At 44.2% G+C, this 16,701-nt stretch overlaps 1 protein-coding gene across 1 annotated transcript in view; it reads right to left on the reverse strand.

Moving 5' to 3' along the window:
• Positions 1 to 274: 274 nt before the first annotated feature.
• The window catches only part of LOC309415200 (zinc finger SWIM domain-containing protein 6-like), a gene marked incomplete at its 3' end in the record, with an annotated part of 166,580 nt that continues 150,153 nt past the window's right edge, over positions 275 to 16,701 (reverse strand). Inside the window, exons 11-14 of the mRNA XM_082012650.1 lie at positions 12,106 to 12,263; positions 11,431 to 11,594; positions 4,563 to 4,644; positions 275 to 1,137 (exon numbers count right to left, since the gene is read on the reverse strand). Of these exons, the coding sequence (XP_081868776.1) occupies positions 275 to 1,137; positions 4,563 to 4,644; positions 11,431 to 11,594; positions 12,106 to 12,263 (1,267 nt within the window). The remainder of the gene's footprint in view (positions 1,138 to 4,562; positions 4,645 to 11,430; positions 11,595 to 12,105; positions 12,264 to 16,701) is intronic.

Genomic DNA, 16,701 nt, shown 5'->3' on the forward strand with positions numbered 1-16,701 from the left:
GAACATATACAGAAAGAACAGGAAAGCGATGTGGGCTTTTGCCACTTGACAACATATACTCAGTGTAAACCAAAACTTTTTTAACCTCTCTCTCACACAAAACAGAAAAAAGGAAAACAAATTAAACACACAAACTTTCACAACATGACAGTTTAGTTTGCAAACTCAATATAACTATACACATATAATACCGGTGTGGCTCTGTTTCTTTAAGTTCAAAAGGATACAAAGGCAGGCTCAAGTAAAAACAAACCACTCCCCCCACGCATTTTCATCAACCAAACCGCTCACGAACCAACATCATCAGTTTCTTTTTGCCTTTGTAGATTTGTTTTAGGTTGTCAATAAACTGTGTAAACTGGATGTGTCCATCATGAGCCATTAAGAAGGTCTCTCGGGCCTTGCTGAGGAACTCTATAAACTCACTATAGTGTCGCGGGCTGATGTGAGTGAGACGTGAATGAGTTGTATTAATGTAGGCTCCGATCGTGGCATCCAAGAGTTGTCTTAAAGGGGCTTTGTCTAGTGACATGAGCTTACCAGAGTTCCTCCTTCCATGAAGTCCCACCATGCCAGGAGTGGTCAAAGTACACCTACGCAAAATATCTGACAGTACTGTTGCACATTTGACACTTTTGACCACCAGAGGTATTATAGCTGCTAGCTCATTTTTCCCAAGGGAGTGGCTGAGTGCACATGCCCATAGAACGTCATTAATGGCAGGGTGTGTGTCCTGATTGTAACTCAGGTTGAGATGTGTCATGGCCAAAGTGGCCAGCTTGTAGGCCCGCATAGGGTAACCACGGTGCTCCATGTATCGTGCTATAGTAAAAAGCTGCGAGTAGCTCATGCCGGTTGTAGCAGCATCTAGAACAATTTGGTAAGCGGTCTCAAAAGCTATGTGATCCTTTTCACATAAGGTCAGTGCAGAGAGGGCACAGTTTTGAGGATCCTTCATGGCACACTGTAGAGCAAGTGTCCTAGCACTGCCAGCCAGCTTCTCCTGCTGATGGCAGTCCAGATGCAGATGGACAATGGTGCTGTTGGACATCACTGTTGTAGCAACAATACTAGTGGCTTCTGTTGGAGTGAAAAGTGTAAACCAGTTTTGCATTATACTATCCAGTGCATAAACACCTGGGGAGAGAAAGAAAGGATTAGCCACAACTGATAAGACCTAGCAGATACAGATGTTCAGCAAAAGATTACATTTTCAAAGCCTAAGAGCTTGCCAGTACATCCAAGGAGATGTGCTTCAGCAAGAAGGGCTAAACCAGATAACATGGCTGGAAAAGGACATTAAAACAAAAGCTATGTAGCAATCACTGAAATGCAGATAATAACAAGCAGCCCTCACACAGAACACTTAAAAGGCAATTTTAACTTCTTTTCTCAGTGTGCATCTCAAGGTACAGCGCATGCACAAAAGAATATGAAAGCATGCTAAATGTCTAATTTAATAGAACACCATGGCATTTAATACTAAGCACACCTTAAAAAAAAAAAATCCTAACCCCCACCCCCTCCCAAAAGGCTTTTCAGATACATCTTGTATCAAATTCATATGCACCTGAACATCAAGATCCTTATTAGGGAAATACACTGAGCAATATGCACTACTGGATATTATCTGAAATAGATATTTTCCTTACTATCACTTTATTCCTGGCACGTGTGTGTGGTGGGGGGGAAGAAGGGGGAAACAGTGATTAATGGATTCCATAAACCGAGTCTTATAGCCAACTAGAGTGTCTTATTATTGCTAGAGGCAGTTTACAGACATATGTGAGCCCACCTAAACCATATCCAGAGGTCTTTTTCTCTATAGGACTCTGATATGTCCTGTACACCCCTTCACTCGTGCAAAAATTCAGCATAGTCAGAAAATAGCAGATCTTCATTAAATGAATGTTTATTTAAAATAAACAGATTCCTTGTTTTATCAACTTGATTAAATCTCAAGAGTACTTTGTGTGACATTAAAGGTTCTTTATGGGATGCATCTATTAGAATATGTAAACTAATTTAAAGCAGTATTAAGCATTTTATTTGCCATTATGTAACTGCACAAATTAATTGGGTTTGCGTGGCAAGGTTTTGGGTAGCAGGGGGGCTGCAGGGGTGGCTTCTAAAAGAAGCTGCTAGAAGCCTCCCCTGTATCCGATAGAGCCAATGCCAGCCAGCTCCAGGATGGACCTGTCACTGGCCAAGGCTGAGCCAGTCAGCGATGGTGGTAGCACCTCTGTGATAACAGAGTTAAGAAGGGAAAAAAACCAAAACAAAACAGCATAGCAATTGCAGACGGAGGAGAGGAGTGAGAATATGTGAAACAACCCTGCAGACATCAAGGTCAGTGAAGAAGGAGGGGGAGGAGGTGCTCCAGGCGCCAGAGCAGAGATTCCCCTGCAGCCCATAGTGAAGCCCATGGTGAGGCAGGCTGTCCCCCTGCAGCCCATGGAGGTCCACGGTGGAGCAGATATCCACCTGCAGCCTGGGGCTGACCCCACGTCGGAGCAGGTGGATGCCCCTGAAGGAGGCTGTGACCCTGTGGGAAGCCTGTGCTGGAGCAAGCTCCTGGCAGGACCTGTGGACCCATGGAGAGAGAAGCCCACGTTGGAGCAGGTTTGCTGGCAGGACTCGTGACCCCGTGGGAGACCCACACCGGGGCAGTCTGTTCCTGAAGGACTGCACCCCATGGAAGGGACCCAGGCTGGAGCAGTTTGTGAAGAACTGCAGCCTATGGGAAGGACCCATGTTGGAGAAGTTCATGGAGGGCTGTCTCCCATGGGTAGGAACCCACGCTGGAGCAGGGGAAGAGTGTGAGGAGTCCTCCCCCTGAGGAGGAAGGAGCGGCAGAAACAACATGTGATGAACTGACCACAACTCCCATTCCCTGTCCCCCTGCACTGCTTGTGAGGGAGGAGGTAGAGAATTTGGGAGTGAAGTTGAGGCCAGGAATAAGGGAGGGGTAGGGGGAAGGTGTTTTAAGATTTGGTTTTATTTCTCATTATCCTACTCTGATTTGGTTGGTAATAAATTTAATTAATCTTTCCCCAAGTTGAGTTTGTTTTGCCTGTGATGGTAATTGCTGACTGTTTTCTCCCTGCCCATATCTCAACCCATGAGCCTTTCATTATATTTTCTTTCCCCTGTCCAGCTGAGGAGGGGAGTGATAGAACGGCTTTGGTGGGCACCTGGCATCCAGCCAGGGTCAACCCACCACAACAAAATAATACCCAGGCACTAATATCTGTAAGATAGCCTCAGTAATAATTACCTTAGCAAAGATATAAAAGCAATAAAACAAGAGCATTGCATGAAAATTTGCAGACACAAACCATTTTCTGGCTGAGGTTATACAAAGGCAAGCTGTATTTTCCCATGCTACTGACAACATTATTTTCCCAGTTAAGCATAAAGAAAGAAAAAACTAATCCAGAGAATAAGCAGCAGCAGCAATCCTTTGAAGTTCTGAAACTCAAGAAGCATCTATGCAATACAATCCAACTCAGATGTATGAAAAAGGAGTAAATAAAGTAGGGAAGCATACTTTCCAAAAATACCTTCAGTGACAATTAAAATTGCTCCCTTATAGTACTTATATTGTCCTCACTACCACAGCTGCTGGTTTTCTTTTTGGTTTTTTTTTTTTTTTTTTACAGCTACACATTTTTAAATCCCCTCATCTTCACTTTCAGATTATGTATCCTCATCTTGCAGATGGTAAACTGGAATACAGAAGCTAAGGGATACCTCATCAAGTCACACAAGAAATTTATGGCAAAGCCCAGAAATGAACATAATGTCCTGCTGAGTGCACTATTCTCCCACTGCTATCCTCTAAGTATGAGGCTAGTTCTGCTCCCACCTTATTTTTACCTTACGTGGTTAAGGATGGGTGCATTAGTGCTTGGTTTACTTTCCAGTGCAGATGACAGGCCTGTACAATGTCATAGCCACATAACAAAGATGCATTACACTCTAAGCTTGGATTTACCCAGGGGCTTAAAAAAAAACCACAAGAAAACAAACAACAAGCAATGAGAACCCCTTCATGAGATCTTGTCTGCCACACAGTTGGAGGCATCCTCAGCATTTCATTCACCTGTTTTCTGGTTCCTCTTCCCCACAGCTGACCAGATAGTGCTCTCACTAGTCTTTTGGAGCCTCACCTTTCAGAGCAAGCCAAGTTGTAGCATAGTCTAACAGCCCATAACCATGAGCCTTTTCTCTGCTCTCTCCGAGCCTCAAACCCAACATGGAGGGGACAAGGGGAAATCTGGGGTATTTCCCATGAGGTTATGCATGTCCCTGTCTTGCAGGGGAAAGAATTCACACTACATTACTCCACTATTGTCTCACTTGGCCAGTGCCTATTTGATCACATGCTCAAAAACCCCACTCATCATTGCCATAATTAATGTCTTCTAACCAAAGGAATTTTATAGATGAACAGAAAGTGGGAGACATTTGCAGAGCCTGAGTGTTGACAAACAAGATCAAGCCCTCTAAGATTAGCTGACAAAAAGGCAGGAGCCCTTGAGAAGCATCTCGGAACATACCTATTTCTGTTGCACATGTTACCAGCCACCTCACCATTTCCCGCCGTCGCCAATTCAGTGTTGACAGTGTCATCCGCATCACCTATTAAAACAACACAAACAAAATAAAAATTAATCCTATTGCAAAACCAAGACAATATACAAACAATTAGGGATTTAAGAAGAAGCATACAGAGAATAATTCTAACTGCAGGTCCTTCAAGGCTAAAGGAGAAACTCTGTTTTATTCGGGGAGAAGAAAAAAAAACACCAAACACAAAAAAGCCCCCCCCCAAGCCCAACCAATTACCAATTAGTCAAATTAAATTATATTATGTCTCCTCCCTCTATGTATGTTAGTCTTTAAAGTGGAAATGTGTCAACTCTTGTTGGGCAAAGTAACCCATCTAATTTTCCCCCCATCTGCATTTTTTTCATTGACTTCAACAATACAGACAGGAGTTAGAGTGATTTTACTGGCTGCTTATGCTGCAAAGTTTTATATATACACACTTGCAGATATATCCGGATATTATTAGTAAGTCATAATGATGATTTCTCTCTCTGAACAAGGAGTCCCTGCAAAGAAGTTCCATCGCAAAACCATCAGAATCATAGAAAAAGGACTTTAAGCTCTGATTGCAGTGCCTATATTTTACATCACTTGCAGTTATTGCCTATGCTGTTTCTTAAAATGTGGGCAAATATGTTTATGCAGTAAAACAAACACTGCATGGAAATTGCATGGAAAGCTTGTTTCAGCTAACTGGACAGACCCCACAGACATCTAGATGAAGAAAGCAAATAGTTTTCCCCTCACAATATCAGTGATCATACTATGGTATTACTATTTGTAGCAATTAAACAAAGAGCATAATAAGTCAACCAGAGCCTTCAGCTATGATCTTTACATATTAACTCATAAAGTGCACTCACAAAACAGCTTGGAGTCAGCAGCATTTGTAAGAGGGTTCTCAACCCATATCCCCCCCAATCCTAAGGTGACTTCAAAGTGGCATGTAGCCCTCTGTCATATTTGTTACTCCTGCCACCTCCTTTAGCCCTAAGCAGTAGATAGGATAATTAAGATGGAAAGGCTGCTGAGGAGCACAAATGCACAGATGATTTTTAAGAAGTCTGGTTATAAACAACCATCAGTGATTCCATGCTGGCCTCCAAATGTTCACACCTTGGGAGCTTGCTGACTGGTTGTACATCACCCAAAGTTACAGCATAAGGCTAGCTTTGTCGGTCTCAGACATCATGGTATCATTTTGACTAAATAGTAATTTAAGTGCTAGACTGGAGAACATCATTTTGAGAGAAAGCAAATTGATCTGTGAGGAGCAACCCAACACATTTTAAAATATGAAAATATGGCTAACAAATGATGGAATCAGCCTTTACTTGAAGTCTTTCTGGAAGAAAAACAGACATCCCCAAGTCAAAATGCTTTGGAGTGCAAGTATCTGTCTGATTCTCTCCATCAAAGAGTCTAAGTGACTTCCTGTGTCGATGCACACACAAATTGAAAGCTAACACTCTTCCAATATACAAGATGAATTTTCAGCTTCCCCCAAGTAGAGCGAATCCAAGAGAAAATACAGGGTTATGGACTGAATTCTGCTACTGGTGAAGGAGGAAAGGATGTAAAAAAAAAAAAAGGCATGAATGATGACTACTCTGAAAGTCTTCTCTGATGACTTCCTTCACTGTGGTGGTCTGTAAAACGATCATTAGTCACAAGAGCCTTCAGCATGCATAGTGGGCATAATAGCAGCTCCAGTGTAACTCCATTCATAACTTGAGAGCAAAAAACAATACTATATCTAGTTTCTTGAAAAGTTCCTTGGATTTGAACTATTCTGGAATTAGGTTCCTTTCATTTGATTAAACTGACAAGCTGAGAGCACTAAGGGAGGAGCCCTTTACTGATGATTAAAAAAAAAACAACCAAGGATTTCAAATAAAGCATATATTGATGTCTTGACCAAGGAGAAGTTGAAGTTAATTTATACTGTAGTCCATGTAGCCAAAGAACTATTTCACTTCTGCTCAATACACTCTTGAGCTACCTCTTCCTAAAAGGGAGTTCCAGATCTGTCCAAGATCTGTGATATCAATTGAAGAGACCTTCTTAACAGGTTAGTAAGACTGAAAATGACAAGAAGCTCCTGGGAATTACATAGCTTATCTAAAAGACAAGCTCTAGTCCTGCTGGGGGACTTCAACCACTCCAACATCTGCTGGAAAAGTAGCACGGTGAGCTGTAGGCAATCCAGGAGACTCCTGGAGTGCATGAGGGATAACTTCCTGTGCCAGGTAATAGACAGCCCTACCAGAGGGGATGCCATACTGGACTTGTTGGTCACCAATGCAAGTAAGTTAATCAGTGACATCAAGACTGGAGGCAGCCTGGGCTGCAGTGATCATGCACTGGTGGAGTTCGCAGTCCTGAGGGATATGGGCAGGCAAAGAGTAAAGTCAGGACCCTGAATTTTAGGAAAGCAAACTTCCAGCGCTTCAGGGAGTTAGTCAATAGGATCCCCTGGGAAACTGCCCTCAGGGACAAGGGAGCAGAACAGAGATGGCAGATCTTTAAGGATGCTTTCCATAGAGCACAAGAGCTCTCGATCCCCAGGTGTAAGAAATCGGGAAAGGAAGACAAGAGACAAGCATGGCTGAGTCAAGACCTGCTGGTCAAACTAAAGGGCAAGAAGGAAATGCACAGGCAGTGGAAGCAGGGACAGGTATCCTGGGATGAGTACAGGGGCGCTGCCTGGTTGTGTAGGTCAGGAAGGCCAAGGTGCGGCTGGAGCTGAACTTGGCAAGAGATGCAAAGAATAACAAGGGCTTCTACAGGTATGTCAGCCAGAAAAGGAAGGTCAAAGAAAGCGTACCCTCCTTGATGAGCAAGAGTGGCAAACTGGTAACAACGGATGAGGAGAAGGCTGAGGTACTGAACAACTTCTTTGCCTCAGTCTTCACTGGCAGTGTCTCTTCCCACATGTCTCGAGGGGATGGCCTGCAAGATGGGGACTGGAGGAGCAAAGTCCCTCCCACTGTAAAAGAAGATCAGCTTCATGACTACCTGAACATGCACAAGTCTATGGGACCTGATGAGATGCATCCCAGAGTCCTGAGGCAATTGGCTGATGGAGTTGCCAAGCCACTCTCCATGATATTTGAAAAGCCATGGCAGTCAGGGGAAGTCCCTGGAGACTGGAAAAAGGGAAACATTGCACCATTTTTAAAAAGGTAGCAAGGAGGACCCTGGGAACTACCAACCAATCAGCCTGACCTCTGTGCCTGGGAAGATCCTGGAGCAGATCCTCCTAGAAGCTATGCTAAGGCACATGGAGGACAGGGAGGTGATTCGAGACAGCCAGCATGGCTTCACCAAGGGCAAGTCCTGCCTGACCAACCTAGTGGCCTTCTGTGATGGAGTGACCACATCAGTGGACAAGGGAAGAGCTATGGATATTGTCTATCTGGACTTCTGTAAGGCCTTTGACACGGTGCCCCACAACATCCTCCTCTCTAAATTGGAGATATATGGATTTGATGGGTGGACTGTTGGGTGGATGAGGAATTGGTTGGATGGTTTAATCCAGAGGGTAGTGGTCAATGGCTCAATGTCCAGATGGAGATCGGTGACGAGTGGTGTCCCTCAGGGGTCTGTCTTGGGACCAGTGCTCTTTAATATCTTCATCAATGACACACAGTGGGATCGAGTGCACACTCAGCAAGTTTGCAGATGACACCAAGATGAGTGGTGCGGTTGACATGCCTGAGGGAGGGGATGCCATCCAGAGGGACCTGGACAAGCTCGAGGAATAGGCCCATGTGAACCTCATGAGGTTCAACAAGGCCAAGTGCAGGGTCCTGCACCTGAGTGGGGGCAATGTGTGCTCAGAAGGCCAGAAGTGCCCAGAACGCCAACTACATCCTGGGCTGCACCCAAAGAAGTGCGACCAGAAGGTCGAGGGAGGTGATTCTGCCCCTCTACTCCTCTCTGGTGAGACCCCACCTGGAGTACTGTGTCCAGCTCTGGAGCCCTCAGCACAGGAAAGACATGGAACTGTTGGAGAGGGTCCAGAGGAGGGCCACAAATATGATCAGAGGGATGGAACACCTCTCCTATCAGGAAAGGCTGAGAGATTTGTGGTTGCTCAGCTTGGAGAAGAGAAGGCTCTGGGGAGACCTTATTGCAGCCTTCCAGTACTTAAAGGGGGCTTATAAGAAAGATGGGGACAGACTTTTTAGCAGGGCCTGTAGCGATAGGACAAGGGGTAATGGTTTTAAACTAAAAGAGGGTAGATTCAGACTTGATATAAGGAAGAAATTTTTCACACTGAGGGTGGTGAAACGCTGGCACAGGTTTCCCAGAGAGGTGGTAGATGCCCCATCCCTGGAAACATTCAAGGTCAGGTTGGATGAGGCTCTGAGCAACCTGATCTATTTGATGATGTCCCTGCTCACTGCAGGGGGGTTGGACTAGATGACCTTTAAAGGTCCCTTCCAACCCAAAGATTCTATGATTCTGTGATTCTATATGATTCTATGTTTCTATGATTGTCTCTTCCAGAAAGAACAACCTTGGCTTCGTCCTGATTAATTTTTATTTTTAATAAGAATTTCTTATTCTAGAGGAACAGATCTCTCTACCCATAAGAGATGCAAGAAATGGCCAACCATTACTTCCAACAATGAACCAACGCACCAATGTGAAACCTCTTTGTCATGTACATTGGAAGGAGGTTTATTTATTTACAGGCTTTTGGGGAAAGGACACCTCTTGCCAAATACGCATCAGGTGATCACCTGCACTAACTTGCTCAGCAGTTCTGTCAGCGGTACCTGTCTACATTTGTGTGGTAATACTTGCATTGATGTAGCAATACAACGGGCAAATGAAGGAATAGAAGCCCTCCTGTACCTGCAGATCTTACAACGTCTGTGCCAGTAAGGTTCTGAAGGACAGAATACACCGGAGATGCTGAGATGCTACATGCCCATTTGACCACGCTTTCCACAGCTAGTTTAAATGCCTTCCCTCTGCTGAGTCACATAACACATGCTGCCATTAGAAATAGGAAGAAAGAACCCAGGAGTCCATACATTACTCCCAAATCTAGAAAAATATAAGAGGCTTTTCTGTCACAGAAATCCCAGTGACAGAGTTGTGAAATTGTTTGTATCATCTCCTCAGCCCAACCAGTCCAACTTGTCATTGTTGTAGCTGAGAGGCAGAACAGTATTTCAGGAGAAACAGAGTTTTATAGGGCACATAAATATCATAAGCAGTCAGTTACTAGATAGCGAACACAGACAATCTAATTGCCATTAGGTTGGGGGAAGGCAGGAGAGGGGAAAGCATCTGTAGGCCACTGAAGACAGTACTGACACTGTAAGGCTTTTACAGGAAAAACATTTCTGTAGAAATCTATATAGCTGTGAGTTACTACCAGAAAACTGCTATGCATCTTCCTTCCAGAAAGTGTCCCACCGTGGGGGAGTGAGCAAGCAGCTGCATGGTGCTTAGTTGCTGGCTGGGGTTAAACCATGACAAAAGCAAACTACCTTTAAGATTCTTAAACCACCTTAGTAAGCTCGGGGCAGACAGCAGACATGTTCTTACACCAGTTTATTCCAAACACCGGATTTAGGAGAAAGTATAGGTTCATGATAGTTATTTCACTAGATCTTACTGAAGACATTCTGATGACACCATCATCCACACAGGGGTATCCATGAACACAGTGATATCCAAAGTGTGCTGCTACCACTGAATGATACTTGGTGAATACTTGAGGTGACATTCAAGTCAATCAATCATAAGGATCTTTCTCAAGTAAACAAACATTTAAGGCAGAAACATACCAAGATGTGAAAAAAAAAGCAGATTTCCACAGCAACCTTGGGAATAAGAAAGGCTAACAAAGCACACAATCTCAGCTTTCTGATTAAAGACTTTAGCTTCTAAAAGTCTAGAATAGGCAAATAGTACCTTTCTTTGGCATGAGAAGCAACTGGGATAATATCCTTTCCCCAGAAGTCTTTGGAGCTTTGTTTACTGAAGCAAAGTAGTAAACGGGTTTCTGATCTTTGCATGTTTTTGTCTGTTTGTTTTTTGTCATCATTTTTAAGAACTCCCTGAAGAGGGATGAAGAGATTTATTTTTGTTGAAATGAACTGTGTAAACTCCAAGATTCACCAGTGTAAGGCAATATTACTCCAGATACCTAAAAACTTAGCTGTCTCCTTTTAGCTTGTAAAGTCTCTCCTAAGAGCCTGAAAACCAATCTGAGGTTCTTGTACACATCAAGCTGAGTCTGATGCAGATGACCATCCCACAGCTTGTGGAGTGCAGGATTTGATGAAGTGAGAGGGCTGCTGTTAGCACAATCTGCCTTAGAAACAGGTCATTACGGTTGACCTTGGCTTTCTCTAGTAATTCAACAAGGACCTACCAAATCTCATTTGAGGGAAAGGAAGGGAAGGATGGGAGGAATGACAAGAAACCCCTCAAGGCCATGCAAAAGATCTGCAAAAGTGCATTTCTGGCAAGCAGAATAATTTTGCTATCTAGCCATCCCTACCTATACTCCTGAACCCATTGCATTGGTCCTCTTTCACCCCTGAACAGAGGAGTGCCTTGCAGCCAGCTGCTCTTGGCTCTCTCTTCCATGCAAATGGCACAAAGGGGCTGTGCAGACCCTTGCTCTGTGTTTACCAGTCAACTGCACTTTACATCAGAAAACAGAATCTAAAAATTCCAGATAGAGCCCAAAGAGGGTATGGTCGTCAGTGACTTAAAGAGCTGTACCCACCAACACAGGGTCAAATTCCTGTCTTCTACTGTAGTAATAATGAACAAGGGAAATACCTGAAGGCCCAACTCCAGAGAAACCTTCAGAAGAGTGATGTCTGGCAAGCTGTCCATGAGTGTTGCTATTTTAAATGCATCCTGGGCAAGTTTGAAGATGTGTGATGAGGAGTGGATATTTTTCTGGATGGATTCTAGCACTGTTTCCAGCCTCCGAACATCACCTGCAAGGTGTAAACAGAACAAGCTCCCAAAACATCCAGAGATACATTATAATTGAGCCTGCCATTGCTACACAATAGTACAATGTTTCAGTTATACACATTTTGTTTTTTATAAACCTCCCATAATTAAATCACATGAATGAAAGATACAAAACAGCACAAACTCCTCTAGTGCCTGATGGTGTTAGTGTAGTACATGGCTAAAAGTCATCCTGACTTGTGAATTTTAGAAGTGATTTGTCCACTCCTGGGTTTCATAGTCTATATTGTGTGTCAGAAGAACAAAAAGCTGTCTCATCAGCCTCAAATCAAGCCCATCTGGCTACCGTCTAGCTAGTTTAACCACTTTGCTAGAAAATTGACAGGTTTAAGTCAGTTCAGTTTGTTGTTCCTATTTCAAGCTCCTGTCAGACTGAAATTTGGATTACTAAACACAAGTTTTATAATCTGTTTATTCCATGCAATATTAAAAACATAAATTTAGTTGAGTACGTAACTGACAACAATGTACCTTTGGCTGCTGTCAGCATGGTTGATGCCAGCTCACACTGCTGGGATTCGATGTGACTTAGGGTGAACCAGCGAGGATACCGGTTTGGAACAACTGATGCAATGTGGTGCGAGCGGGACATGTCTCCCGAAGGAGCTGTAGATTCCAATACTAGCAACCTGAAATAAGGAAGAAATCCTCTTTCATGAAATCATTATTATTTTAGGTTACTCATAAGCAAAACTAAAGCTGCAAGAACACTTGACCTTGTTTATGAAATGTGCAATTTTGGGTATAAAGATATTGGAGGACCACTTCTCGGGGAATCTTAAAAGTCCATTTGCCAAACTTGCCTACATCAGTGGGCATCTGCAGGAATTCACAGGACAATTAAGCCATCCATTAGCCAAGGCAGCAGAGACTTTCTGCATCATCCATAGAGTTGAAGCTTTTTTCCCCTGCCTTGTTTCAGTCTTTGAACCACAGCCCTCAGGAAGGAAAGTGGAGTAGTTCTCCATCACACTAAGAACATGTAAATATTTTCCAATATTTGGAATATACTTTCTTTACTTGCAAATGCTCAAAGTAAGGGAGAGGGATATTCAACAAGTCATTCGGATTTTGACCTTGCAATAAATTCAGACATACCAAAAAGGACATTTTACTGTTCAAATATGAACTACTTTTTAAAGTCCTTAAACTCTAGCCTACTAACATTTGATAATGTGCATGCTAATGTGAAAAAAAAGACTTCCCTTTTGTTTTATATCAAGAGTCAAATCTCTTCCCTAGTACCACTGAGACAACTCTTTATATAGTTTGTCGCTTTGAATTTCACTGCCAACTTCTATGTTCCTTTGCTGTGAAAAGAAATGCTGTTGTGAATTGGTGGGTTTCATGCAATTTTGTCAAGATTAGGGAACATCATAATAAGCACAAGCAGATTTATCGTTCTTCACTTTTTTTCCCTTTCAAACATCAATTATTTAGCTAGGTTTTAGCAAAGCTACTTTGTGATTAAACATCACCATTAAAGTCTGACTCCCAAAGCCTGGGTTGAAATTCAGGCTTAACAAGGGATCAGTCAAACTAAGCCAAATTCAAGTTCGGATTTTAAGTGAGCAGTCAACTAGGTCACCGCAGATCCACAAGGCTCTACTCCATGTTTCAGTGCTGCAAGCAGAGAACTGTAGACAGAAGTGACCATCAAGGATAGCACACACTGTCCTTGCAGACCTGAGGTGCATGCATGAAGGGCCTTATGGTCTCAGCTTCCATTGATTTCACACTGAGTGTTCCACACACTAAAAGAGGATTAAAAAAAATGAAACAGCAACAGATAATTTTGAATACAGAGAGGCAAAATACTGCAGAGTTGCCATCATTGGTCAATGACCTGTGTAGACTGACACTAAACACTTATGTCTGGAGAGCAACTAGCTGTAGTCTTGGGAAGTTAACTTCTTTGATAAACGTTCAAGTTAATAAAGAAATATGCTCCACTTCTAAAAGTATGAGCAACCACACAGATTTCTAAGCAGAAATATTGTACCCATGCCACAGAAGAAGGGATGCTCAAATTTCCCTCTTCTGATCCATTCCACCTCACAAACATGAGACAGACATTCAATCTTCATGTTTGCTTTCTTCTTTCCCCCCTCAAAGCAACGTTTAGTTTTAGTTAGTTTTTCATTTGGTTTGTATCAGGACTGCTTTGTACACTGAACTATCACTTTGGTGTGAATGGAAAGAGTAACCAATCTTCTTTACGACAATTTTTGAGAAGTGCCAAGTAATGCAGACAGACATGGAATAGAAAGTCTGCCATAACCACAGTTCAAGATAGCAGTCCACATTTATTAAGAGTGCCAAATATATATATATAAAAATATTTAAAAATAAATAAAAAATATAAAAAAGCTGAACTCTCATCTGCCTTATAAAGTGATGCCAAGAGAGCTATGGAGAACAGCCCTGATTATGCTGATGTCTCCTGTGATTTTACCAGATGGAAACAAGCAGACAATTCTTTCTTATACTGGACTGTATGAGAAGTAACTTCTTTGGCTGAGATGGCAGCTTCATGCCAAAAGATGGCTGGACCTCCCCATGATTAACTAGAGATTTTATCATTTGGATCTTTGTCCTGGTTTCAGCCAGGATAGAGTTAATTCTCTTCACAGAAGCTAGTGTGAGGCTATGTTTTGGATTTGGGATGAGAAACTGTTGATAATGTGCTGATGTTTTGAGTTGTTGCTAAGCAGTCAAGGACAGTCCAGCTTCTCGTGCTGGCCTGCTAGCAAGAAGGCTGGGGGTGCACGGGAAGCTGGGAGGGGACACAGCCAGGACAGCTGACCCAGGCTGGCCAATGGGATATTCCATACTATATGATGTCATGCTCGGTATATAAAGCTGGGACGAAGAAGACGGAAGGGATGGAGGGACGTTCGGAGTGATGGCGTCTGTCTTCCCAAGAAATCATTACGCATGATAGAGCCCTGCTTCCCTGGAGATGGCTGAACACCTGCCTGCCCATGGGGAGTAGTGAATGAATTCCCTGTTTTGCTCTGCATGTGAGTGCGGCTTTTGCTTTACCTATTAAACTGTCTTTATCTCAAACCATGAGTTTTCTAACTTTTACCCTTGCAATTCTCTCCCCCATCCCGCCGTGGGGGAGTGAGCGAGCGGCTGCGTGGTGCTTAGTTGATGGCTGGGGATAAACCATGATAGTCCTTTCTGGCGCCCAATCACAGAATCACAGAATCACAGAAACACTAAGGTTGGAAAGGACCTTCAAGATCATCAAGTCCAACCATTAATCCAGCACCACCATGTTCCCTAAACCATGTCCTGAAGCACCACATCCACACGTTTTTTGAATACTTCCAGAGATGGCGACTCCACCACCTCCCTGGGCAGCCTGTTCCAATGCTTGACCACCCTCTCGGTAAAGAAATGTTTCCTAAATTCCAATCTAAACCTCCCCTGGCGTAACTTGAGGCCATTTCCTCTCGTCCTATCACTAGTCACTTGGGAGAAGACACCAACACCCTCATCGCCACAACGCCCTTGCAGATAGTTGTAGAGAGTGATAAGGTCTTCCCTCAGCCTCCTCTTCTCCAGACTAAACAACCCCAGTTCCCTCAGCCGCTCCCCATAAGACTTGTGCTCCAGACCCCTCACCAGCTTTGTTGCCCTTCTCTGGACATGCTCAAGCACCTCACCGTCCTTCTTGTAGTGAGGGGCCCAAAACTGAACACAGTATTCCAGGTGCGGCCTCACCAGTGCCGAGTACAGGGGCACAACCACTTCCCTACTCCTGCTGGCCACACTATTTCTGATACAGGCCAGGATGCTGTTGGCCTTCTTGGCCACCTGGGCACACTGCTGGCTCATATTCAACCGGCTGTCAACCAGCACCCCCAGGTCCCTTTCTGCCAGGCAGCTCTCCAGCCACTCCTCCCCAAGCCTGTAGCGTTGCATGGGATTGTTGTGACCCAAGTGCAAGACCTGGCGCTTGGCCTTATTAAACTTCATACAGTTGACCTCTGCCCATCGATCCAGACTGTCCAGATCCCTCTGCAGAGCCCTCCTACCCTCCAGCAGATCAACACTCCCACCCAACTTGGTGTCATCTGCAAACTTACTGAGGGAGCACTTGATCCCCTCATCCAGATCATCGATAAAGATATTGAACAAGACCAGCCCCAGAACCGAGCCCTGGGGAACACCGCTTGTGACCGGCCGCCAGCCGGATTTAACGCCGTTCACCACAACTCTCTGGGCTCGGCCATCCAGCCAGTTCCTCACCCAGCGAAGAGTAAACACATCCAAGCCACAAGCCGCCAGTTTCTCCAGGAGAATGCTGTGGGAGACGTTGTCAAAGGCTTTACTAAAGTCCAGGGAGACAACGTCCACAGCCTTTCCCTCATCCACTAGGCGGGTCACCTGGTCATAGAAGGAGATCAGGTTGGTCAAGCAGGACCTGCCTTTCATGAACCCATGCTGGCTGGGCCTGATCCTTTGGTTGTCCTGCAGATGCCCTGTGAGCACTCTCAAGACCAACCGCTCCATAATCTTCCCTGGTACAGAGGTCAGGCTGACAGGCCTGTAGTTCCCAGGATCCTCCTTTGGGCCTTTCTTGTAGATGGGCGTCACATTGGCAAGCCTCCAGTCTTCTGGGACCTCCCCTGTTAACCAGGACTGCTGATAAACGATGGAGAGTGGCTTGGCAAGCTCCTCCGCCAGCTCTCTCAGTACTCTCGGATGGATCCCATCAGGCCCCATAGACTTGTGGGTGTCCAGGTGGCTTAGCATGTCCTTGACTGCTTCCTCCTAGATTATGAGGAGTACATTGTGCTCTCCATCCCCATCTTCCAGCTCAGGGGGCTGAATACCCTGTGGATACCTGGACTGGCTATTAAAGACTGAGGCGAAGAAGGCATTAAGTACCTCAGCCTTGTCCTCGTCCTTGGAGACAATGTTCCCCGCCATATCCAGTAGGGGATGGAGATTCTCCTTGCCTCTCTTTTTGTTGTTAATATATTTGTAAAAACATTTTTTATTATCCTTTACGACTGTGGCCAGACTGAGCTCTAGCTGGGCTTTTGCCTTTCT

The sequence above is a fragment of the Phaethon aethereus genome, assembly GCF_964289735.1.
Source record: "Phaethon aethereus genome assembly, chromosome: W".
Taxonomy (NCBI): Eukaryota; Metazoa; Chordata; class Aves; order Phaethontiformes; family Phaethontidae; genus Phaethon; species Phaethon aethereus.